Source organism: Mixophyes fleayi, chromosome 3 (genome assembly GCF_038048845.1).
Source record: "Mixophyes fleayi isolate aMixFle1 chromosome 3, aMixFle1.hap1, whole genome shotgun sequence".
NCBI classification, from domain to species: domain Eukaryota; kingdom Metazoa; phylum Chordata; class Amphibia; order Anura; family Limnodynastidae; genus Mixophyes; species Mixophyes fleayi.
The window spans coordinates 18,603,472-18,629,406 of record NC_134404.1 but is presented as its reverse complement, the minus strand read 5'-3'; the positions used below and the strand labels follow the sequence as shown (position 1 = coordinate 18,629,406).

Genomic DNA, 25,935 nt, shown 5'->3' with positions numbered 1-25,935 from the left:
GTATTCAACGAATAGGATGCTCCCGTTGAAGTCACATGGCCTGTTCTGAGTGTTCCATGATGGAACACGAAGGTAAACTCCATCAAGCCATCTGTTCCCCTTATTGGTTCTTACCCTGGCACCACAATGTGCTGCGATTTCCTCAAACGGAGCCTTCTGGAACTTCTCCACCACCTGCCGCCTTCGCTCCCGCTCCTGCTCCTCCACCGCCACGCTGTCCACTGAATTAAATAAACACAGAAAGGAAGACGCTAAAAGCTTGTGTACAATGGTAAAGGGTCTGTAAGAGGGCAAATGGAGAGCAGCGTGTATGAGCGGGAGGACCAATCACAAGCTGTAACCTCCTGACCGCGGCCTGTGATTGGTCTTCCCACTCACATCTCGTCCACCTGGTTTTTGGACAGAGCTGTAAGAGGAAAGGAGGAGCCCCTGGAAAAACAGCAGCAGTAACAGCCCCCCGATGCGAGGACCAGGGGGAGGGGCACCAGAGTAATACCTTTCTGCTAGGTAGTAGTGTAGCTTTAATAAAGAGACCTCAGACACCCTAGATTGTCTCCGGGGACCTATAATTCCCATGACAGTGCTCAGTGTGAAATGTTATCTTGTTACTGAGGATATTGTGTAAATGGGACCTCTATGTGTGATTCGTCCCTTGATTGCCCTCTCCTTGGTGCGGTTGACGGGACAGCCCCTTGGTCCCTGTTTTGTGATTGGCAGCTGAATGTCAGCAAGGACGGCCAATCAGAAAACAATAAGGAAAGGACGAAAGGGGCAAATTGTGTTCTGCACAAGGAAGATGATTGTCAAGGCATAAAGTACACTCGTAACACATCCAAAGTTTAAATGAAAAAAGGAAAACGTTTGCAATTAATTTAAGTTGTGCTTCAATAAAGCTATGTGCTGTTTCCAGAAAGTATAAGGATGGTAAACAGTGCAATAAAGTTTTTAAATTATTTAGTGACTTGCAAGACAGCTGTGACATTATAAAGGAGAAGTGACGTTATAAAGAAGGTGTGATGTTATAAAGGAGGTGTGATGTTATAAAGGAGGTGTGCCGTTATAAAGGAGACATGACGTTATAAAGGAGACGTGACGTTATAAAGGAGACGCAACTTTATAAAGAAGGTGTGACGTTATAAAGGAGACGTGACGTTATAAAGGAGACGCAACTTTATAAAGAAGGTGTGACATTATAAAGGAGACGTGACGCTATAAAGGAGACGTGACGCTATAAAGGTGACGTGATGTTATAAAGCAGGTGTGACGTTATAAAGGAGGTGTGATGTTATAATGAACGGATGCCTGATCTTAGTAAGAGAAGAACTGGTTCCACGTCACTTACCTATTGCTTTTTTGAGAGTTTCAAACGTTATCTCCTCTGCTGGAGCTTTCTGATAACAGAGAATGAGATGTCAGACAGTATAAACACTGGTGACTAAGAAATCACATCTTATAGTAACACAAATAGACTACTGTAAGAACTGGTAATTAGACATAATGAGCTAGGACCACAAGTGAACAACATTTTCGTAGGCATTTTCGTAGGCAAATGTCAGTGTTCCACCGCTCTGGGACCCCCAAATGTCAGTGTTCCACTGCTCTGGGACCCCCAAATGTCAGTGTTTCACTGCTCTGGGACCCCTAAATGTTAGTGTGACACTGCTCTGGGACCCCCAAATGTCAGTGTGACACTGTTCTAGAACCCCAAAATATCCCAATATAATGTATTTCATTTCTGACAATAAGGGACAACAGAAATTGGAGTGCTATTCCCAAAGTTGCTCACCTTTGCAGTAGGCAATAGACTTGTGCTGTATTATATATAATGGACAGGATGATATCACACAGTCGCAGCCTACTACAAATGTTTGTGCCGCATGCCTCATTCACGACAATAGTCCCTAATGAACACATAGGGCTAGATTTACTAAGCTGCGGGTTTGAAAAAGTGGGGATGTTGCCTATAGCAACTAATCAGATTCTAGCTGTCATTTATTTAGCACCTTCTACAAAATGACAGCTAGAATCTGATTGGTTGCTATAGGCAATGTATGAACTGAACCAATCAGGAATATTGGTTCAGTTCATACATTGGTTGCGCCCACTGTTCCGCTATAGGTGGTGCAGACCTGAGTGCCAATGTAAATAATGTATCTTTCAAGCTTGCTGCAATTGCTCATTTATAAATTACATGTGAACAAATCCATCTACGTTCACTCATGAGTTCCTTTCGGTATGAATGGCCTAATGTTTTCTCCAATGTTCCCTAGGACAATATTTCATTGTAGCTTCTATGGACGGGGATTACAATGTATTACGTCAATGGCTCAGAGTACAAACATCACCTCCTCCTTCTCTGGACTGTTCCTGGACTCTACTTCCACCTGCAGGGATATTGTCTCCCCGATGCTCTTCCTCTTGGACAAGCGGTCCTCGTCTACAAGACAATGGAAGACTTGTAACTGCTGTCCTTGATGCTCAGCTCAATGCAAACTATTGTTCTAGCACTAAAGGCTTGAATGTAAATATATGTAAAATAACCTTCAATTCAACCTTTTATTGCAATAGATTAATGGATATTAAGGATAAGCACTAGTAGAAGACGAAGGTTGATGGAAAGTTATAGAAAGGTCTCTTAATGTAAAACTGTAAACATATTCACGTATATACATAAACACATTGCCGGAACTTGTCACAAATTAAGCCTTTTTACCCCCCACACTTTCAGACACATATAATTTCTTGGATTCCGCACACCATCCTGCGGCTTTTACTAAGTACAATGCACTGCACACCCTCTTTACAGCTTCTATCTGTGCTTTTCCATCAAATCTTTGTATCATCAGTCAGTGACGTTTATTTCCGTTGCCCGGGGATACCACACAAAGCTGCTCCCTGGATACAGTTGTACACAATGCAAAGATTACAGCAGACCGGTGTCGTTTCCCATGGCAATGGAAATAAACAGCTTTGTCTACACGTTAGAAAAGCAGTCACTGTCCAATGTCTCATGTATTACAAAGGAAATACCTCTAAAATAGGAGGAGTACGATGTGTGACCTTAAACCTGAAGCCCAACAAGTTACCTGATGCGCAGTGCCATATGTGTTAAGATCTGGCAACAATATATAGGCTGTTGTTTGCCAGAACAGACATCATCCTGCACAAGACGATCGTGTACAATAATACGTACGATGAACCAGCCTGCCCACCCACCCAAATCACGAGTTTGAAACCCCCATAACAGTACATTAGTAATAGTAGAGTGTCTTTACATTGCAATAACAGTGTCACTCCCGAATCACCCCAGAATACTGATCCGGGGCAAACCTGAGCCCACCCGTTCTTACCAACAGTTCAGAAATCTGATAAATATCTGCTGGATATCACCAGATTGAAAGGTAAATATGATAGTGACGTGCATCCAAGTAGGTCCTGCACCTTCTCTAGCCAATTGATTTAAACACATGAATCACACTTCTATATCAGGCTACTATGTGCAAAGTTGCAGGTAGAACAGTGACCCATCCCAAGGTAGCCCACTATGGGACCGGACTGGGGAGCAGAGGGACACCTGACCCAGCTAGCCCCTGTCTACCCAGTCTCGAGCTTCCAGACATTACAAAGAAGTGAGCTCTATCTCTTTCTCTCACAGGCAGCTGAAGAAGGTAGATCATCCTGCAGGCTAAACTCCGATCTCTGAGCTAGCGCTTTACGGCAATAAAAGTGTCTGTTTGATTTTCTACTTCACCAAAGTAGTCAGAATATATGTAACGGGGCGCGGTGGAGCGCAGATCGTGGTTATGTACATGAGGACTGGTCGGGAGATGCCGTGAGCCAGAGATCTGGGGGATGGAGCGAGGATGGAAGAATCTCTCGACTTGTTCCTCTCTTCCATATGTGTGGTCTTTCTTTCTTTTAGAAAGAAGTAGGGGACAGCACCCATGCTACACCCACAAAGAGGCAGGAATGCTCCCCAAGATACCCAGGAGTAAACACAACACCTGAAGATTTATTAGGCTCACACCTTGTAGGAACAAAGCTCTGTAGATATTCCTGCCCTTTATACTATCAGATTATACTTATTCAGATCCAGCTCTCTAACCATGAGGTTTGTTCTGCAATAGATGTTCCTACCAGTCCCCAAATTGTAACCTAACAACAGAGGAGCCCAGGTCATGTAATGCTCTATCCAACTTCAAATCAACTATATGGAAACTAGGCCCTATGGCCAATCAAGGCTAAAGGACGTAGACACCTAGGACCTGGTTCATCATGGCACTCATACTGAGCGCAACGTGTGTGTCTGTCTAAAGACGCATGTAAATCCACTCTGCACACTCCCGAATTCAACAAGGAACGGATTTGAAGATACGTGCGCTGATGAATACCTCTGTGGAAGATACAACCGCAAAAGAACGCACATAAAAAACCCAAAACTGTTGAATTAATGTCACCTATAATAATATAAGTATTAAAGACAAAAGTTAAAAACCAAAAAATGTTTTTTCATATTTTTTTTTTTACACAAAATACATTTACTAGGATGTTCTTAACGTCTACTGAACATAAAATACATTTTTACAGGCAAAAGTTATATTTGAATCTACTCCTTTTCCAAGACAACATCAGTATATGTATGCCAGGTGGGAAGGACCAGCTAAGTATTTAGTGGGCACATTAAACAGCTAATAGAGATGAAGACTCCCGTAACCAGGAATCTACAAATGTCTCCAGGTGTAGGCCTTGGCACCTTCCAGTGGGCCAAACACTCTAATATTATTCTGTCTAAAATGGTTTTCAAGATCAACTAATTTGTTTCTGTAAATGCCGAGTTGTCTTTTGATCTCCTTCACATCCACACTGAGGTTATCCTTTATCAGTTTCACTCCTCACTCACTTCCAGTCCCTCTCGCTATTGGCATCGTTTTCACAACATGGCCAAAACAAGCCCCTTCCTCACTCAGGAACCAAAACCCTGGTCCGCTCACTCATTATCTCCCACTATGATTACTGTAACCTCCTCCTAACTGGTCTTCCTCTCACCCACCTTTCCCCTACACCCTGAATGTTGCGGCTAGACTAATCTTCATCTTCTGTCGCTCTTCATCCACCGCACCATTCTGTAAGTGTCTTCACTGTCTCCTCATTCCCTCCAGAATTCCATTCCAGCTGCTCACTGTCACTAACACTTCTCCTTCATACACCCCAGACCAGTCCGACTCCCCCTTTTACCTTCGCCTCTCCTCTTATAACCTCCTCCCACTCCCACCTTCAAGGCTTCTTCTGAACTTCCACCATCTATGGAACTCCTTCTCTTGTCCTACCATACTCTGCCCCAACCTACAAACGCTCTGTCAACACTCACCTCTTCAAGCATGCCAACCTAATCCTAGACCTTCTTGTCCTCTCCCTCTACTTCCTCTCCCCACCACATCCACCTGTACAGATATGGGCCTACTGTCTCTCATGGAAGGGTCCTCTCCACCATATATCGCTCGTCCTTACCCTACCTCGTATGTCTCTGCTGCGTCTTATGAATTTGTGTGAGACTGCTAAGCTGTTTGTTCACTCAAACCCATGGTATTTTTATATAATGTATATAATTATACCAACTGTATATTTCTAGTTTAATTTTTAACCCTGAATGTAAGGTGAAGTCAACGTGGGTTACCTCCTAACACCCAGCACAATCTTAGACCACATGGTCTCATGTCCACCAAGTATCACTCTCTGCACCAACCAACTTCATTGGTGTCTGAGGAGCAAATGCCGTATAGGTTTGTGGCTCCACATATCACTTTACAGCCACCCATCTTTCCTGGTCCCTGGCCATCTGGCGTCTTGGGAGAACCAACATCGCAGCCGCCATTTTTAACTGGGCCAGAAGCACACTGCTCCAGCTTTTCCCTATATCTGGTTGAAGTTTGGGGCTCATTCTGGCCATTTCTGGGGTCCTGTAGTTCTCACAACTTGCAAAGAAACAACTACTGCCTGACCAGATCAGGATAATAAGTGGAGACCCTGGCCTGGAGCAGATCTAAGGAGCAACACATCTCTACAAGCAGGTTTAGTTATATTTACTGATTGTTTGCTGCTTTTTGCTTGGTTTAATGTTACCAATCAAATACATGTATTTTATTTTATCCACAGACCCAGTTGTTTTTATTAGATGATTGTATTGCATTTTCTATTTGAATCCTTAGGTAAACACGAGCTTGTTAGCTGCACAATACTCCTAGTGAGCTCTCAGCAGTTGGATTAAGGCCTCTGTCCATCTTCTGTTGACCCCAGCCCATGCATCCAAGTGTGCAGACACCACGACTCTCTACCTAGCTTTACCGCACACTCGTATACCCTTCCTCTGATCAAACATCTGCTAGTATAACACATCGAGGGGGCAGGCGGCGATCTTACCTGTCAGCTGGGGAACGTACGGCGTGCTCAGTCTGTCTGAGTTATAACCGCTGCCTCCGAGCACTTCACTAACTTTACTCTGCAGGAACAGAACCTCGGTCTCTATGTGATCCACGTTCTTTGACAACCTGGGCGATAATTACAAATTACAAAGACGCTATTACATTTCAAGGCATAAGAGAGAACCAGTATATTAGATGTAATGGAACAACAGAAAGAGGAGGGTGACGGTAGACAGCTAGATTTGAATAAGTGATCAATACAGAACATACAAGGCTACCTCTGTTATAATATTACATTCAATAGTTGAATAGATGATATTAAGAGCACAGGTAAACGGCGACCGAGCAGGGGAGGATGGCGATAGGGTCAGATGAATTATACCTCACCAGGAAACCGAGAAACAGACAAGCTTACGTGTGTTGGCAAGCTAAAGAACCAAGCCCTGAGCGCTAGCTACACAAGGGAAGGGTTCTGGCAGTTCAATGGGGTAAATGTATCAAATAGCGATTTTTGCAAAACGCCGTTATCCGGCGACTATGCACGGTAAATTTAAAGCGCCAATAGCATTAAAGGCAAAAGTTTGACACCTGTCAAACCGTAACGCAGGTGTCCTAAGGTGAGCTCAGGGAGGACAGAAATATCCTATGGTGCAGAAGGGCAATTGGCGCTTTAAATTTAGCAAGCAAAGTCAAAGGATATCAGTGATTTGCAAAAATCGCTATTTGATACATTAATGTTCCGCTGACATCGTGTGAATTTTTCATCTTGAGATCATGAACTTCTCAATCGTTTCAACTGTTTTGATTCGCTTCTTGCAAATCGGGCATAAAGACCCGCACTTGTTGAGACACAACGCAGGCCCAGCGAAAATAACACCCAGAACTGCTCACAGCCATCTATACCAAGTTGCCATAATACAGATTCTCAGAGATCTGCAATCATACTGTGACTCCCGTTGGTAATTAAAACGAACTGCAACCTGCAACCCACGTGCATTTTTTAAATTTATATATGTTATTATATAATAATTTTAATGTCATCCCCCAAATAACAGTAAAGTATAAAATTGTAGAATTGATTATTTCATGAGAATATTGATCAATTTAACACGGTTTTCCTTATTAATTTTTTGGGTTAAATTTGGAGATATACTGGGCCTGATTTATTAAGGAAAGTAAAGCAAAAAAATTAGTAACTTTGCACCTGGGCAAAACCATGTTGCATTGGAGGGGAGCTAAATTTAAAATGTGGGAACAGACTATAGTAGGGGTAGGGAATGTCCTAGATGAACTTTAAATTTCAGTGTGAAAATAAAGCTATCAAGTATTTGCGTGCTACATGAAAAAACAGCCAGTATTTAACTTATGTGCAAAATAATAAAATAATTTACACCCCTTGCATTGTAACATGGTTTGTCCCGGAGAAAACGTACTCATATATTTGCTTTACTTCCCTTAATTGATCAGACCCACTGTATGTAGTGACTCAGTTTCAAGATCTCTTTTGTAACTTTGCAGTGGTCTTAGAATGACTTAAGATGTGAATATTGAGTGAAGTTGTTTGTAATACAGAGTGATTTAGAACTGTTTTGGATCTAACTTCACTTTTGTGAATTTAGTCCAATGCCTTCTCATTCAAACCCACCCCTACATATATCAAACTGGGAGTTCTCTCCCCATTATCTGAATCGGAGAGCCAGCTCTTTCCACGACTCTTAAGAGCCAGAGATATCAGTCCGTCCACATGGATATGGATGGCTTACAGTGTTCTCATTGTACATAGCTTCCAGAAAACATAGGGCGAACTCTGGAGAGCCATCTCTCCAAGCTTCGTACCAGACAGAAACAGGAGAGGTACTCCATCTCTATCTGCTAGGGCAGCTTTGATAAAGAAACGGTTTGTCCAAATGTCGACAAGCACTTTGAGTTCTTTTGTCTGTTGCTTCAAATAAAATGCAGACTGGAAACTGAATAGAATCCAACTTATCATTTGAATCTGATTCTTACGTAGCCCTTAATGGGAGACAGACAGAGTGGCTTTGTTGACCACAAACATCTCAGTCCTCGGCTGTTGAGTCCAGCCAATGAAGGTCAGGCAGGTGATTCTGCCATGAAACCTTCGTTCTACAATGCAGTACTTAGAACTGATGTTCTATAAGGGAACGCAGGATTAAACAGAAACTCCAGTGATGTGGATGAATAATGATATAATCTAGGGAAGGATCCATTAGAAGAGGAGGAGGGGAGAGGGGGCAATATCTGCTCTTAAGACTTTAAAATCTAAGTGGCACAATACCAGACAAAGAGGGCGAGTGGGAAGGAGACTAAGTGCATTTAGACAGTAGTGCGGTGAAGTGGGATAAGTGGATGTGCGATGAGTCAATGTTTATCCGGTTCCTAAACAGACAATGGTCCACGACCGACATATACGTTCTCTCCTAGTACGCAGGCTATTGTTCTGACTTCAGAATGTCACAGCACAGTAAAACAAAGAGTCACGGTGAACTACAGAAATACAGTGTTACCTAACTGAGAGGCAGGAAAGAAATAACATCTAGAGGTTCAAATATACCCGATGTCTCCTCACAGTGGAGGCAGCCATTTTGCGAGGGGTGAACTTTTATTCATGAGAATGCAGCTATCACTAGAACGTGTGACATTAAAGCGGCGTGGACGACTGGCTGAATATTGGTTCCACCCACAAAATGTCGGCCTCCACTGTGTGTGGGTAACATGTACACGTTAATTTTCTCCAAGAAGCCATTAAATAAGGAGGAAGGAGGCAGTAAATACATTTTTTTTTTACTAACTACTGATTCTTATCAACAAAGTCTTCACATTGTAGTGTTAAAAATGCAATTATTATTAGGTCTTCTTACCTGGGCTTCTCCAAGAAGACATCTTCTGGAAGTAAGTATGGGGCCTCTTTTTTTCTCATTTCTATTACCTAACACAGAAGAGAGAATGCAATTATTCACATATCGCTCCCGCTAATTCCCTGGTGAAGTGGGCGGGGCCGGAGCACTATGAAGCTATTCGCAGCGAATCGTGTTATAATGGTCCTGGGATGATATGAATCACATCACTGCGCACCAGGGGATGGGGCAGTGATGGCGGCTTCTGGTAACAGGAGAGATGCCAAAAAGGGGCTTCCACCTATTTTCTACAAGAGGGGAGAACCTTAAAGAGGATTGTTGTAGGACGAAAATAGGACAAATACTTGAATAACAATAACCCCTAACAGACTGTCATCCATTAGTGACTCATGGCTGGTGTCACACAGATGACTATGAACACTTGAGTTTTTCCAGGCAGAAATCTCAGTTTTATGAAGCCCGAGGAGTGATATATAAAAGATTATCGGGCGCACTGGTTTCCCCTATACTCTCCAAAACCAATTAATTTTGCTCAATAAGGCTGCAGTGGTCATAACTGCTTGTGTGACAGCAGACTGGATGACTTTAATTAAAGGGACCAGAAGATAGAAAGCCCCTACCTAATTGGTAGTAGACAGATAACAATCCTTGGGCTGGAATGGCCAATCTATAGACAGTAGGGGAATGTATAAATGTATAGACACGGTCACTGCGGGAATGACCCCGACTCACGCCTGACCTCGTGGATGTGTTGGCAGAAGGCGGGCACAGTGGTCAGCTGGCTGATCAGGTTCAGATAGGCGGCACAGAGCGCGTGAAGGGCGCAGCGACTGTACGCTGGGAGATTGTCCTCATTACTCAGAGCCAAGTCCTGGAAATAAACGTATCCGTGAAATCACAATCAAGGGCTGAATATCAGTTATTTGTTCTCAGCTTTGGCAAAAATTAATTAAAATCAAGATACCAAACAAAAAGCCCAAAATGTTATTAATGGTAGAGAAATTGCACACAATATATACAATTAGCAATAATTCACTCTTTGCTAGACATACCCCTTACTGTCCGCATGAGATTACTTTAAAATTTATCCAATTTACAAAATGACTTCACTTCGGTCCCACACATCGACCAGTGTTTATAATCATAGAAGCATATAGCCTGGTTCCTATTAGCATCTCGTGTAATTTATGGACAAAACAAATCCAAAGCACAAAGCACATTTTCAATCCAGATATTATATTACACAGCCATGTATTTCTGTACTTGGTGGACTCACTTAACTAAACCCAGGAAGTAGAAAGCAACATAAGCTAGATTTATCCTGCAGATCTGAAGTTACCAGAATTATCCCACTTCTAACCCCAACTTGCGCCATTCGTTCAGGTGTTCCGTCCTTACCTGCACTGCTAGAACCAGGCGGATAAGGTCTACCACCACTTCTTCATTGGCCAGCTCGATGCTAATCATCACTAGGAGAGCGTACACTGCTTCATAGTGAGACTGGACGTTGGTGGGGTCGTTGCAGCTCAGATAAATGTGCCGATACAGCTGCTGAGAATGCTGGAGACACAACAGCGAAGCATTGAGGGAGGGATGCGACCAGAATCCCATGACAGCAAGCATGTTATTATTGTACAAGGAGAGGCACAGTTGGAGACGCAGTTGCAATCTTTAATAGTTACAGTATAGTCACAATGAATTTTAAATTGTGTTTAATTAATTGGTCTATCTTGCTGTAAATAAAATATTGTGTAGTTATCAATTAAAATGTAAACTACTTGATCTTAAGTATCTTATTCTCTGCCAGTATCAATGAGGGTTACTTGCTGACATTGCGTTAGATGCAAATTTGTACGAAATAACAGCAACCAATAAGCTATGACCTTTAACCTGTCTATTGCAAGTGAAAGAAAGCCAACGTCTGATTGGCTGATAAGGTTTTGCACGAAGTTGCACCTAGGTGAAATGTTATTGAATAACCTTTACTGTTTCCAAGGAGAGATTATGGCTAACTAGATTCTAGAACAGAAACTGAAACACCACTATTGGAAGGTTAGAAAAAAACAGCGCTCTCCAAGAAAGATCATATTACTTGGAGATAACCAAAATAAAGGGCCACACAGCTTATAACAACATTCACAAATATATATGTATATTCAGAGCTCTATCATATAAATTATATATATAAATATCTGTGTATTCAGAGAATCACCATGCCTACCTTCTTCATAAAGAGCGTATCCTGTCTAGAACACTTGTCCACTTTCAGCTTCAATACAGCGATATCGGGAACAGTACTAGAATCACATGAAAACATAACGTAATCCCAACACAAGTCCCTGTATGTAACGGCACTTTAAGGGCTACATTCGAGGGCATGAAGTGAATGTATGAGGGCTACACAAATGGATGCGCCTAGTTATTCCTCCACTTGCAGAAACAAAGTTTTGTGTTGTGGGATAAATTTAAATTATTTAAATGAAAAACAAGAGGTGGAGAAGGTGTGTCTTGGGATCCTAAGATCTAAAAACAAAGAACTTGGAGGAAAACACGCCAACAGTGGAACAGGGGATCGCCGCACCGAAGCTAGGTAAAACTGTATTTTATCAAATCTTAGTGAACGCCAACCAAAACGTTTACATTTTAGACTGAATTCTTATTCTTCTTTAATGGTTATCTCCACCCATAATTATTATGTTTTAGTTGGCAATTATGGAAGTTCATTTTTTCGTATCTTGGAGGCGAAATTATTGTACTTATTAGTGCCGCATGAAAGTATTATGCCACATCTGAATTGTTTTCCAAGTACTCTCCCAAAATAGCAGAAAATGGTTGGCAACTCACCGTATCATCAACAGACATAAATATATAAAAGCAAATCTATTATAGTTTATATGTATGTATATATATATATATATATATATATATATATATATATATATATATATACCAAACATCTCACATTTTTTATGCTCAGAACTCTGTGATACTACTACTGTTCTTGGCAGGACCATTTTATTTATGTGTGTCTACATATGTATCTTTTTTCTGGGGTTCTTCTGTAAGAACAAAAGGGGTTTTGGTGTATGTGACATTGCCTTGTATTATAATAAACGTATTAGGGGTATATTGTGCATTGTGATGATTTGGGGTGAGGGACACATTTTGTATGACAGTGAAGTTCCGTCAAGGGGCACGTGATGATCCTGGTGAGAGATACGCTTCGTACTCTAATAAACGTTTTGGAGGAGGCTTGCAGAGTATTATAACAAACTTGGAGTGAGTGGTTTGCTATGTATTCCAATAATAAATAAATTTTAAAGCTGGCCCAGGGTAGACGTTAGGTGACCGCTCACCTAGCTCCATAACAATTAGTGGAAGGAGGCTACTTAGGGACAGAGGTCATCTTAATCCACCACCGGTTTGGTGTGACCGGGTCTTGTGCCGGCCAATCTGTCGACATACCTGATAGGTGAAAACTTGTGCCTGTTCCCATGGCGGTCTATCAACGAGACCAGAATCTCCAGCACAAACAGTCGGATCTCGCCATCTTCCATCAAGATGGAGGAAAGGAGCGGGTCCAGGAAGGAGCTGGGTAAGGCCGTCAGCATATTGTTGCACTGGAATCCCAAGGAAACCTTTCAATGTAAAATAAGGAGGGGTCATTTACAATATAGAGGCGAGAAGATGCAAAAGTAGGCAGAGAAAACAAAAGTCTTATGTACCATACCTCCCAAACATGGATAATTGGGAAACAATAAGCACCACCCCACCCACCCAAACCTTGCCCAGATTACCCTCAAAACGCCCACTTTTAAGTGAAAGCCCGCCTGTTTATGTGGAAGCTCCCGCTCTTTGAGGTGAACGATTCGGGACTGTGTCACCAAAATTGGGACAGTTGAGAGGTACGACTTACTTTCTGTTTGTATGCTGCTGAAATGAACAAGTCACACCGAGTGCAGAGCCCCCGATGTATTACTGAGCATACGCAGTCGTTATTTAATACACTGCGAGTCTCTAGGGATTATTCGTTAAGGAGAAACAGCGTAGAAAGTGGAAGGGCCGCCATCAAATCCGGCGCTACCACCGAAAACACACAGACAATAAAAAGTGCCAATAGGAGTCTATTAAAGAGTGGCATTGAGAGAAAACAAATATATATATATATATAAAGTGGGATAATCCACATTTGAAACTTACAACAAATTAAAGTAAGAAACAAAAAGGAACAGATGGAGGACCATAGAAAAAATATCCGCAAAGTTTGCAAAGGTGTAAAAATCCCTAAAGAGGAGAAGAAAGACAACAACAAAAATATTTAAATGTTGCCCATAAAAGGGGCTCATGCGTAGCGGTTCTTCTGTGAAATCGCTCGGCACATGCCCAGAAAAGTGGTCGCACTCATACGCACCTATGTAGATTCGCATGATTATTATTATTATCATATATTTGTTAGGCGCCACAAGGTATCGGCAGCGCCGCACACAGTACTAACAGTAGACTATACAGGGTGAAACCATACAGAACAATGAACAAAAAGTACCAATACTTCAGAAACTCCGGCTAGTCATATGCAGTAAAGACGGAGCGGAAGAACAGGTATGGACACAGGAGGGGAGGGGGCCCTGCTCATACGAGCTTACATCCTAAGGGAGGGTAAACAGACCAGGCACAAGAGAAGCCAGTTGAGGCAAGAGGAGAGAAGGGAGGACGAGCAAAGGGAGGAGATGGGGGTTAAGTAGATGGTTGGTAGGCTTTGAGGAAGAGGTGAGTTTTGAGTGCACGTTTGAAGGAGCACAGAGTAGGAGAGAGACGGATGGAGCGAGGGAGGTCGTTCCAGAGAAGGGGGGCTGCACGGGAAAAGTCTTGGATTCTGGAGTGGGAAGAGGTGATAAGAGTGGAGGAGAGGCGGCGGTTGTTGGCCGAGCACAGGGAGCGGGCAGGAGTGTGAATGGAGAGGAGGTTAGAGATATAGGGGGCAGTAGAGTGGGAGAGAGCCTTGTAAGTGGTGGTGAGGAGTTTGAAAAGGATTCTGTAGGGGAAGGGGAGCCAGTGTAAGGCAAGGCAGAGAGGGGAGGCAGAGGAGGAGCGGCGTGAGAGGAAGATGAGTCATGCGGCCGCATTGAGTATAGAGCGGAGGGGGGCGAGACGGGAGTGGGGGAGGCCAGTGAGGAGGAGGTTACAATAATCAAGGCGGGAGATGATGAGTGCGTGGATGATAGTTTTGGTGGCCTCCTGAGAGAGAAAAGGACGGATGCGGGCGATGTTGCATGATGCTACCACTTGGTTGTAAGTATCGGTGTAAGTGTACGTGACGTACCACAATTGCGGCTTTTGTTGCAAACGCGACTTGCGGCTGTGAGTTGGGGCACAACTGTGGACAACTCTTCATCAGACCCAAAGGCCACAGGAAAAATCTAAATTATGTTTATTCAATGTCAAAATTTGTAAAAGTTAACCTACAAGGCCATCAACAAAGCTGCACCAGCATACATCTCCTCTCTTGTCTCAAAATATCTCCCCACTCGGCAACTCCATTCTGCACAAGATCTGCATCTCTCATCCACACTCATTACATCCTCCTATTCCCGATTACAGGACTTCTTCCAGGCTGCACCCACTCTAAGGAATTCTCTCCCTTGCACAATAAGACTCTCCTCTAGTCTACAAGCTTTCAAGCGTTCTCTGAAAACCCACCTCTTCAGACAAGCTTATAATATTCCTCAACCACCCCCTTAACCTCAGTACATTACCCTATTACCCTCTGTTATACAACTACCCCTTAATCACCATTGTTGTGTGACGGGATCATTTAGCTTATGAGTCACTTTTACCTTTCCAGTCTGGCTGCACCGAATGGCAAAATGTAGACTTAACCTCATGTGTCAAACTCCCATTGTCCCATAGATTGTAAGCTTGCGAGCAGGGCCTTCTCACTTATTTGTCTGTTCTACCCAGTTTATTAGTTTACTATGTTTGTCCCCAATTGTAAAGCGCTACGGAATATGTTGGCGCTATATAAATAAATGATGATGATGATGATAAAAATTCATATAAAAGTAGAGAGTAAAAAAAAACAATGAATGAGCACTTCTGAATAAGTAAAATAGCTATATTTATGTCAATATAAAAATATTTAATTAGCCACTCGCAGGAGCATAAGGACGAAAATTTTCATGGGGAGAGCAAAAGGCCAAGGACTACTATAGGACTTGGAGCCCCTTTTTCTCACATTATGACAGTTGTAACAGTGACTGTAGATATACATAGACTCCCAATCCTATGTTCATTTCTGTCACTGTTTCAGGGTTGGCCAACCCCAGTTTCATTGTTTATTTTACTATAAAAATGTATTTTTACATTATTAAATAATTAATATTAATAATAATTAATAATAATAACTGCTAATTAGTACAACCGTTGTTAGAAAGATAGATAAATTAATTTGTTAATCTTAAAAATGTACATTATAGTTCTTAACATAGTTTTTATTCAGATTTCGTTGTTAACAGCCTAATCTCATTTGATTGGGGGTATTTTTAAATCTATAGTCACTGCCTCACTGGTTATGGTCTGTGCTATACATTTAAATGGCTGTATCTCATGTTTCTTACTGAACGTACTGCACAAAATTCATGGTAAACATAAAGTAAATAGTTGTTATCAATACAGGCTATGTATTAAATGTTTATGAACGGAACACTTAGTTTTTTTAAATAAACAAATCAATCAATCTGTATTAAATCTATACTAAGGCAATCTGTATTAAAGAACATTTGTTATTTATACTAAGAATCTATCATTTAAAAAAGTTTCACAAGTTTAGAACAGACACCATGGGATAAATGTATCAAGCTGAGAGTTTTCCGGCGGGTTTGAAAAACCAATCGGATTCTAGCTGTCATTTATTTAGTACATTCTACAAAATGATAGCTAGAATCTGATTGGTTGCTATAGGCAACATCTCCACTTTTCAAACCAGCCAGAAAACTCTCAGCTTGATACATTTATCCCCATGACTTCAGAAAGTAGCAGGAAGGCTTTTGTGTAGAAGTTCATGGGGGGGCAAAACAGTTTTTGCCCACCCAACAGAAATCATGGGGGGCAACTGCCCCTCAGTTCCTACACCCCTGGCCACTCGGTTGCTTACACTAAGTCAGGAAACCATTATCTAAAAATAAGCAATATGCAATACTACCAATTTGTCTCCAGCTACATCCAATTCCCGGCTCCAGCGTGAATCCAGGTAAATACTATACGGTTACTGATCCTCTCTATGGACTCTATGGGCCTGATTCACGAGCGGACATACGTCTGTTTGCGTAGCGTGCCTTGTGCGAAATAGCTCTGCGCATGCTGAGAAAAGGACCTTACGCCAATTTGAATATGGTGAGGACCACGCTCAAGTTTCGTGGTCTTTTAAAAATGCAATTTACGTGAAAGCTGCGTTCGGACTTCAATCAGTGCGAAACCCTATGTGTCCAAATTTTGTACAGAGTTGTGCTGTTTGTGCAGTAACACAATGTGCTATGTGTACTACCTGCTCCCAGGAAACCTTCTACAAACAAAGTGGATTTATGTTCCAACACGACCTCCACCCCCAGTGTTAGCAATTTAACACTCTTAATACATAAGACACTTATTGCTCGCCTTCATCTGAGACACCAGGGTTTATATAATCAACTCCAAATTATATAATACAATCAATTGGTTCAAATTGTGGACAAGTTTATTACCTCCTCATAGCAGCACCATAATAGTTTCATAAGCATCAATTAATTTGCGATGTAATGCAGCATTTTCAAGAATTTTACAATTGAAACTCTTATATAAACCTCATGAGAACATTGTAGTGAAAAGGGAAGAATTACTGATATAAGGATTAACCCATAACATAACTGTAGTGAACAACGCATAATCATAAAGGATTGCATTGTAAATACATGGCCTTATCTGTGAGGAGTTTGTATGTTCTCACTGTGTTTGCGTGGGTTTCCTCCGGGTGCTCCGGTTTCCTCCCACACTCCAAAAACATACTGGTACGTTAATTGGCTGCTAAAAAATTTAACATAGTCTGTCTGTGTTAGGAAATTTAGACTGTAAGCCCCAATGGGGCAGGGACTGATGTGAGTGAGTTCTCTGTACAGCGCTGCGGAATTAGTGGCACTATATAAATAAATGGTGATGATGATGATGATGATACTGTATATCAAGTGAAACCATTTATAATTTGTTTTCTGTGTCAGCTAGGGGGTTAATGACCTAACCCAAGGTGTAACATGTGAGGCCAGACATACTGTCCTGTCTTTATTCTGTGGCTCTGCAGAGCCAAGGACTACAAGGTAACATTGTCACCTGTAGGGGGAAATGACCAGCTTCTGTGACCTCATGTGGTGAGCTATGTCCCGGTTGTGGAGTGGGTTTTGACAGAATCAGAATCAACCTAGCCAGAGGTCTTAGACAAAGAGACATGCGCTTTGTGACCACATGATGGCTCGCTATATTTTATATAAGCAAATATAATTATGTTTCCAAAATACACTTACAGTCAGTATAGTTAGTGATCAAACACATATTCATAAATAGTATGATGAAGGGCGGCCCATATGTCAAATAAAGCTGTCTGTCATGCAGGGAATGAGGGGAAATGAGTATCAGCTCAACTAATACACTTGACCTCTCTGTCTTAGATTTCTGGCGATTGGTAAATTTGTATTGGATTAATTAATGATAACATTGGATATTTGTCACACTCTCCAGAAAAGTTATGTTACATTTAAGCATTGGATATTAAACAGGGAAGATGTAAATTGTGGTTGTAAAACTGTGTGATAGGTCTTCTGGGAGACCAACTCCTGTAGGAGGGGAAAAGGTGGAAAAGGTGTCTTTAAAAGAGATCACTTACAAGATATTGTCATACTTCTAAGAAATCAATCAACATTGACAAGCTGTCCATCTTCCAAGCCAATTTCCCTTGTAGCAGATTATACAACTCGTATGTAAGTTCATACTCAAACTTTTTTATTTTGATTCTATTTTGTCATCTTTAATAATTATTTTTATAACCTGTAAGCATTGTAGTTTTTGTATATTAAATTGAAAATTTAATAAGTGCTGACCTTAATGCGCTAAACAAATTCACTGCCTGTTTAGAAGAGGTTGGTTGCTCGGCTGTGTTAACCCTTTAAATACCAGTGTGGCTAGTGTTAACTCTTTTAGCTATCGGAGCACAGAGTGTGCGCAATTGGGATATTAAGTCATTGGCGTTCTACGGGCCTTATACGCAGATGGTGGTAGTTGAGAGGTGTGGAAGTATGTGCTTGTGTTGGGGAAGGGACCAGTTAGATCTGTAGCCTAAGGTATAGGTGAGAGCGAGATTGAGACTGGAATCCTGTGTGTCCTCTTACAGTAAAAATCCAACTCACCAGTGCGGAGAGGGCGGTTTGTGACTGGTAAAGGTAGTTAGGAGAGATTTCCTGACAAAATAGAGGTGATATATTGTGTGACTGTCTGATTATTTAGTAAGTTACTAGATCAGGGAGCAGGCAGAGTCGGTTCCCCCTGACAAACAATGACATGGCTAAATAATAAATAAATCAAGTTATTTATGATTCAAGTACGTGATTGTTTCCAGATTTACATTGTTTCTTTTTCCATCCATTAAACTCGACAATGCTCCACATGCAACAGCTGTTACAACAGAATGATTTGAGGTAAGAAGATGTGAAACGCGTTACCTGAAGCAGAGACTTCAGCAGCATCACCTGCATGAGACGATTTCGGTTTTCCCTGCAACATTAAACATGAAGAATTTGGTGAGTTTGCTGCAAAATCTCCACCTGTGATTACATTTAAAGGACCACCGGACAATATACAGGGCGATCCAATCCAAGATCAAGATGATTTACACTCGAACGCACTGGCTTGAACATGTTCGAAATTGAATGATTACATTTTAAAAAATGTCTACTGCAAACAATAAATCTTGAACACAAACAGCAAACTTTGAACATAATAATATTTGTTTTACAAATCTTTTTTTCCAACATGCTATGCAATCTAGCGGTTATGTTCGAACAGGCAACATTTTATAGTTATCTTCACAGTTTAAACATTTTTCGTGCACACTTGAAACGCAAACTGTGAACATGAGTCACAAATTACAAACCGCAAAATGGAATCATTGCACACTGAAGATTGTGTTAATGGACACTTTCAAGAACATTGAACTGGCGAAATTTGATCGAATTTAGAACGGACTCAAAATTTTTGAGCATCTCTAGTGGTGTCACCAGTTTCTAGTAAATCGATAGGCTGATTTCTCATGGATATTGGTTCATCCCAAAAAATATCTGCCTCCACTAAATATAGGTGATGGGTACTTAGAAGGCAGCACAAATCACTTCCTGCATGAGACATGTCTTGTATGTAGCTGCCAAGGATAAAAGTTGAGGCTTCTGACTCTGTTGTGTACCCGTTGTTGGGTGCAGATGTGTGAATGTGAGGGGTACGCCTTCAGTACGTTGCTAACGAAGAAATCTTACTCTGATCTGCCAGGCTCCATCGGATGATGCATTGAAGGAAGTGGAACTTTCCCCATTATAAAGAGCATAACTTCAGACCTCTGGTACGTGGGCAGCGTGCTGGCAAATGATCCTGAAAAACAACACGACTGACGTTCAACACGAATCAAACAATTGTATGCAAACGTGTTTAGTTGCTACGAGTTACAGCACCTTTTTTTTTTAATAATCTGGTAAATTTTAACCCATTGTATACAGAGATGATCCTAATCATTCGGCTATCTCAGACATGTTCGGAGGTAAGTACATCTGAGTGACGTACCTTGCGTGAAATAGTTCTGCGCTTGCTCAGAAATCGACCTTTCGTCAGTGAACGCAAATGACATGACAGGCTGCGGCTTGAGAGGCGGAACGGGGGGAAGGAAGGGCAGATTAAGGTAGGTAATGTACAGTAAGGACGTGCCCAGGGCGTTTCAACACAGAAGCGGCTGAGTCAAGTCCTGGATTTCAGCCGAATCCTTTGTACCAGCTATAGGGCAGGTGTGAGTGCCGAGTGATGGTGATGATTGACACGTCATAGTCGCACAGACGCTGGTACTTATCCTGCAGTCTGTTCTGTGTGTCTACATACGGAATTTAGGCAGAGCGTATTTATATCCAGATTGAAACTGAAACCTAGATGCGTTTAAAATATTAGAATACTACGCACAACTTTCCTGCTCCTTTTAAAAACCGCAAGTTTTTCAGACTAAGATAATAGTTATTAAGATTGTAAGCTCTTGGAGGCAGGAAACTCAACATTAATATTTGTTTCCTTATTGCATTTGTTACTCTCATTATTCATTGTTTGTTTTTTAAGGCGTTGATTTAAAGTATGTTACCGTATAAATAATAATTTATACCTATATAATCATTTCTATTGTTGCGGCAGTTTATGCTATAAAAAAAAATGCCTTTCTTGAAGGCCACGCCCCTTTTGTCCACTGAAAACCGGGACTATTGGCGGTTATGACCCTCTGTTGCCCTTTCCTCAGGCAGCTCACTCAACTTTACCCCACAAACCCGTTGGTGGCTCTTGGACAGGCCTGGGCAACCGGCAGCTCTCCAGGTGTTGTGAAACTACAAGTCCCAGCATGTGTTTTTGGCTGGATATTGGCTGGCAAAGCATGCTGGGACTTGTAGTCTCACAAAAACTGGACAGACACAGGTTGCCCAGGCCTGCTCTATGAAGATAAAAGGCAGGACATCTACCAGGACATGATACAACTCTACTGGACATTGTTACAGGAAAAGCAATAGGCACATTACAGGATACTATTAAAAAAGTGGAGGATAACAAGCAAAGGACCAACAAACTAATTCACCCCCATGCTATAACGGTACATTACATCATTTTTCTGGGTTCTCCAGTTTTGAGAATATCTTCACTTGTTCCATACCTGAGACTGTCTATATATACTATGGGATAATTAGTACTATGGATGTAACATGAAGATAATAAATTAATATATTACTACAACCACAGAGAACTGTGCTGCCCTCTGCTGGACATTACTTGTATTGATCAGTTTGCTGGTTTACAATCAGGGAAGGAGCAACAAGAACTATATAGCCCAGGTTCATCTACAGTGCAGATGCTGTGGGACTGGTAGTACTAAGGTGGGCATGATTTACATAGCCGAGGAAGTATATGGTACATTATTACCACTAGAATCAAATACAACACAGCCCCACCTGACCAGCATTCAGTGACAGACTTACAATGCAAAGAACATTCTAATCAGTAATATACACATAAGTAGGTTGGTGATCTGTGATGTACTGGTGGAGTAGAGGTCTGTAATGTGATGTACTGGTTGAGTAGAGAGCTGTAATGTGATGTACTGGTGGAGTAGAGGTCTGTAATGTGATGTACTGGTAGAGTAGAGGTCTGTAATGTGATGTACTGGTGGAGTAGAGGTCTGTAATGTGATGTACTGGTGGAGTAGAGGTCTGTAATGTGATGTACTGGTGGAGTAGAGAGCTGTAATGCGATGTACTGGTGGAGTAGAGGTCTGTAATGTGATGTACAGGTGGAGTAGAGATCTGTAATGTGATGTACTGGTAGAGTAGAGGTCTGTAATGTGATGAACTGGTGGAGTAGAGGTATGTAATGTGATGTACTGGTGGAGTAGAGGTCTGTAATGTGATGTACTGGTGGAGTAGAGATCTGTAATGTGATGTACGGGTAGAGTAGATGTCTGTAATGTGATGTACTGGTAGAGTAGATGTCTGTAATGTGATGTACTGGTGGAGTAGAGAGCTGTAATGTGATGTACTGGTAGAGTAGAGGTCTGTAATATGATGTACTGGTAGAGTAGAGAGCTGTAATGTGATGTACTGGTAGAGTAGAGGTCTGTAATGTGATGTACTGGTGGAGTAGAGGTCTGTAATGTGATGTACTGGTGGAGTAGAGAGCTGTAATGTGATGTACTGGTGGAGTAGAGGTCTGTAATGTGATGTACTGGTGGAGTAGAGAGCTGTAATGTGATGTACTGGTGGAGTAGAGGTCTGTAATGTGATGTACTGGTGGAGTAGAGGTCTGTAATGTGATGTACTGGTGGAGTAGAGGTCTGTAATGTGATGTACTGGTAGAGTAGAGAGCTGTAATGTGATGTACTGGTAGAGTAGAGGTCTGTAATGTGATGTACTGGTGGAGTAGAGGTCTGTAATGTGATGTACTGGTGGAGTAGAGGTCTGTAATATGATGTACTGGTAGAGTAGAGAGCTGTAATGTGATGTACTGGTAGAGTAGAGGTCTGTAATGTGATGTACTGGTGGAGTAGAGAGCTGTAATGTGATGTACTGGTGGAGTAGAGAGCTGTAATGTGATGTACTGGTGGAGTAGAGAGCTGTAATGTGATGTACTGGTGGAGTAGAGATCTCTAATGTGACGTACTGGTGGAGTAGAGGTCTGTAATGTGATGTACAGGTGGAGTAGAGATCTGTAATGTGATGTACTGGTGGAGTAGAGGTCTGTAATGTGATGTACTGGTGGAGTAAAGGTCTGTAATGTGTTGTACTGGTGGAGTAGAGAGCTGTAATGTGATGTACTGGTAGAGTAGAGGTCTGTAATGTGATGTACTGGTAGAGTAGAGGTCTGTAATGTGATTACTGGTAGAGTAGAGGTCTGTAATGTGATGTACTGGTAGAGTAGAGGTCTGTAATGTGATGTACTGGTAGAGTAGAGGTCTGTAATGTGATGTACTGGTAGAGTAGAGGTCTGTAATGTGATGTACTGGTAGAGTAGAGAGCTGTAATGTGATGTACTGGTGGAGTAGAGGTCTGTAATGTGATGTACGGGTAGAGTAGAGGTCTGTAATGCGATGTACTGGTGGAGTAGAGAGCTGTAATGTGATGTACTGGTGGAGTAGAGAGCTGTAATGTGATGTACTGGTGGAGTAGAGAGCTGTAATGTGATGTACTGGTGGAGTAGAGGTCTGTAATGTGATGTACTGGTGGAGTAGAGAGCTGTAATGTGATGTACTGGTGGAGTAGAGGTCTGTAATGTGATGTACTGGTAGAGTAGAGGTCTGTAATGTGATGTACTGGTAGAGTAGAGGTCTGTAATGTGATGTACTGGTAGAGTAGAGGTCTGTAATGTGATGTACTGGTGGAGTAGAGGTCTGTAATGTGATGTACTGGTGGAGTAGAGAGATGTAATGTGATGTACTGGTGGAGTAGAGGTCTGTAATGTGATGTACTGGTGGAGTAGAGAGCTGTAATGTGATGTACTGGTGGAGTAGAGGTCTGTAATGTGATGTACTGGTAGAGTAGAGGTCTGTAATGTGATGTACTGGTAGAGTAGAGGTCTGTAATGTGATGTACGGGTAGAGTAGAGGTCTGTAATGTGATGTACTGGTGGAGTAGAGGTCTGTAATGTGATGTACTGGTGGAGTAGAGAGCTGTAATGTGATGTACTGGTGGAGTAGAGGTCTGTAATGTGATGTACTGGTAGAGTAGAGGTCTGTAATGTGATGTACTGGTGGAGTAGAGAGCTGTAATGTGATGTACTGGTAGAGTAGAGGTCTGTAATATGATGTACTGGTAGAGTAGAGAGCTGTAATGTGATGTACTGGTAGAGTAGAGGTCTGTAATGTGATGTACTGGTGGAGTAGAGGTCTGTAATGTGATGTACTGGTGGAGTAGAGGTCTGTAATGTGATGTGCTGGTGGAGTAGAGAGCTGTAATGTGATGTACTGGTGGAGTAGAGGTCTGTAATGTGATGTACTGGTGGAGTAGAGAGCTGTAATGTGATGTACTGGTAGAGTAGAGGTCTGTAATGTGATGTACTGGTGGAGTAGAGAGATGTAATGTGATGTACTGGTGGAGTAGAGGTCTGTAATGTGATGTACTGGTGGAGTAGAGAGCTGTAATGTGATGTACTGGTGGAGTAGAGGTCTGTAATGTGATGTACTGGTAGAGTAGAGGTCTGTAATGTGATGTACTGGTAGAGTAGAGGTCTGTAATGTGATGTACGGGTAGAGTAGATGTCTGTAATGTGATGTACTGGTGGAGTAGAGGTCTGTAATGTGATGTACTGGTGGAGTAGAGAGCTGTAATGTGATGTACTGGTGGAGTAGAGGTCTGTAATGTGATGTACTGGTAGAGTAGAGGTCTGTAATGTGATGTACTGGTGGAGTAGAGAGCTGTAATGTGATGTACTGGTAGAGTAGAGGTCTGTAATATGATGTACTGGTAGAGTAGAGAGCTGTAATGTGATGTACTGGTAGAGTAGAGGTCTGTAATGTGATGTACTGGTGGAGTAGAGGTCTGTAATGTGATGTACTGGTGGAGTAGAGGTCTGTAATGTGATGTACTGGTGGAGTAGAGAGCTGTAATGTGATGTACTGGTGGAGTAGAGGTCTGTAATGTGATGTACTGGTGGAGTAGAGAGCTGTAATATGATGTACTGGTAGAGTAGAGAGCTGTAATGTGATGTACTGGTAGAGTAGAGGTCTGTAATGTGATGTACTGGTGGAGTAGAGAGCTGTAATGTGATGTACTGGTAGAGTAGAGAGCTGTAATGTGATGTACTGGTGGAGTAGAGAGCTGTAATGTGATGTACTGGTAGAGTAGAGAGCTGTAATGTGATGTACTGGTGGAGTAGAGGTCTGTAGTGTGATGTACTGGTGGAGTAGAGGTCTGTAATGTGATGTACTGGAGGAGTGGAGAGCTGTAATGTGATGTACTGGTGGAGTAGAGGTCTGTAATGTGATGTACGGGTAGAGTAGAGAGCTGTAATGTGATGTACTGGTGGAGTAGAGAGCTGTAATGTGATGTACTGGTGGAGTAGAGGTCTGTAATGTGATGTACTGGTGGAGTAGAGAGCTGTAATGTGATGTACTGGTAGAGTAGAGGTCTGTAATGTGATGTACTGGTGGAGTAGAGAGCTGTAATGTGATGTACTGGTAGAGTAGAGAGCTGTAATGTGATGTACTGGTGGAGTAGAGAGCTGTAATGTGATGTACTGGTAGAGTAGAGAGCTGTAATGTGATGTACTGGTGGAGTAGAGGTCTGTAGTGTGATGTACTGGTGGAGTAGAGGTCTGTAATGTGATGTACTGGAGGAGTGGAGAGCTGTAATGTGATGTACTGGTGGAGTAGAGGTCTGTAATGTGATGTACGGGTAGAGTAGAGAGCTGTAATGTGATGTACTGGTGGAGTAGAGAGCTGTAATGTGATGTACTGGTGGAGTAGAGGTCTGTAATGTGATGTACTGGTGGAGTAGAGAGCTGTAATGTGATGTACTGGTAGAGTAGAGAGCTGTAATGTGATGTACTGGTGGAGTAGAGATCTGTAATGTGATGTACTGGTGGAGTAGAGGTCTGTAATGTGATGTACTGGTAGAGTAGAGGTCTGTAATGTGATGTACTGGTGGAGTAGAGAGCTGTAATGTGATGTACTGGTGGAGTAGAGAGCTGTAATGTGATGTACTGGTGGAGTAGAGATCTGTAATGTGATGTACTGGTAGAGTAGAGAGCTGTAATGTGATGTACTGGTGGAGTAGAGGTCTGTAATGTGATGTACGGGTAGAGTAGAGGTCTGTAATGTGATGTACTGGTGGAGTAGAGAGCTG

The 25,935-nt window shown here is 42.0% G+C and overlaps 1 protein-coding gene across 4 annotated transcripts in view; it reads right to left on the bottom strand.

Moving 5' to 3' along the window:
• Positions 1-25,935, bottom strand: part of EFR3B (EFR3 homolog B) — a 117,992-nt gene that overhangs the window by 4,216 nt on the left and 87,841 nt on the right. For all 4 annotated transcript variants that reach the window (XM_075201156.1, XM_075201158.1, XM_075201159.1 and 1 more), the window contains 11 exons: positions 19,840-19,951; positions 19,033-19,084; positions 12,761-12,933; positions 11,517-11,592; positions 10,694-10,855; positions 10,035-10,166; positions 9,299-9,366; positions 6,418-6,545; positions 2,346-2,437; positions 1,343-1,391; positions 115-221 (listed from right to left, as the gene is read on the bottom strand). In XM_075201156.1, coding sequence (XP_075057257.1) covers positions 115-221; positions 1,343-1,391; positions 2,346-2,437; positions 6,418-6,545; positions 9,299-9,366; positions 10,035-10,166; positions 10,694-10,855; positions 11,517-11,592; positions 12,761-12,933; positions 19,033-19,084; positions 19,840-19,951 — 1,151 coding nt within the window. The remainder of the gene's footprint in view (positions 1-114; positions 222-1,342; positions 1,392-2,345; positions 2,438-6,417; positions 6,546-9,298; positions 9,367-10,034; positions 10,167-10,693; positions 10,856-11,516; positions 11,593-12,760; positions 12,934-19,032; positions 19,085-19,839; positions 19,952-25,935) is intronic.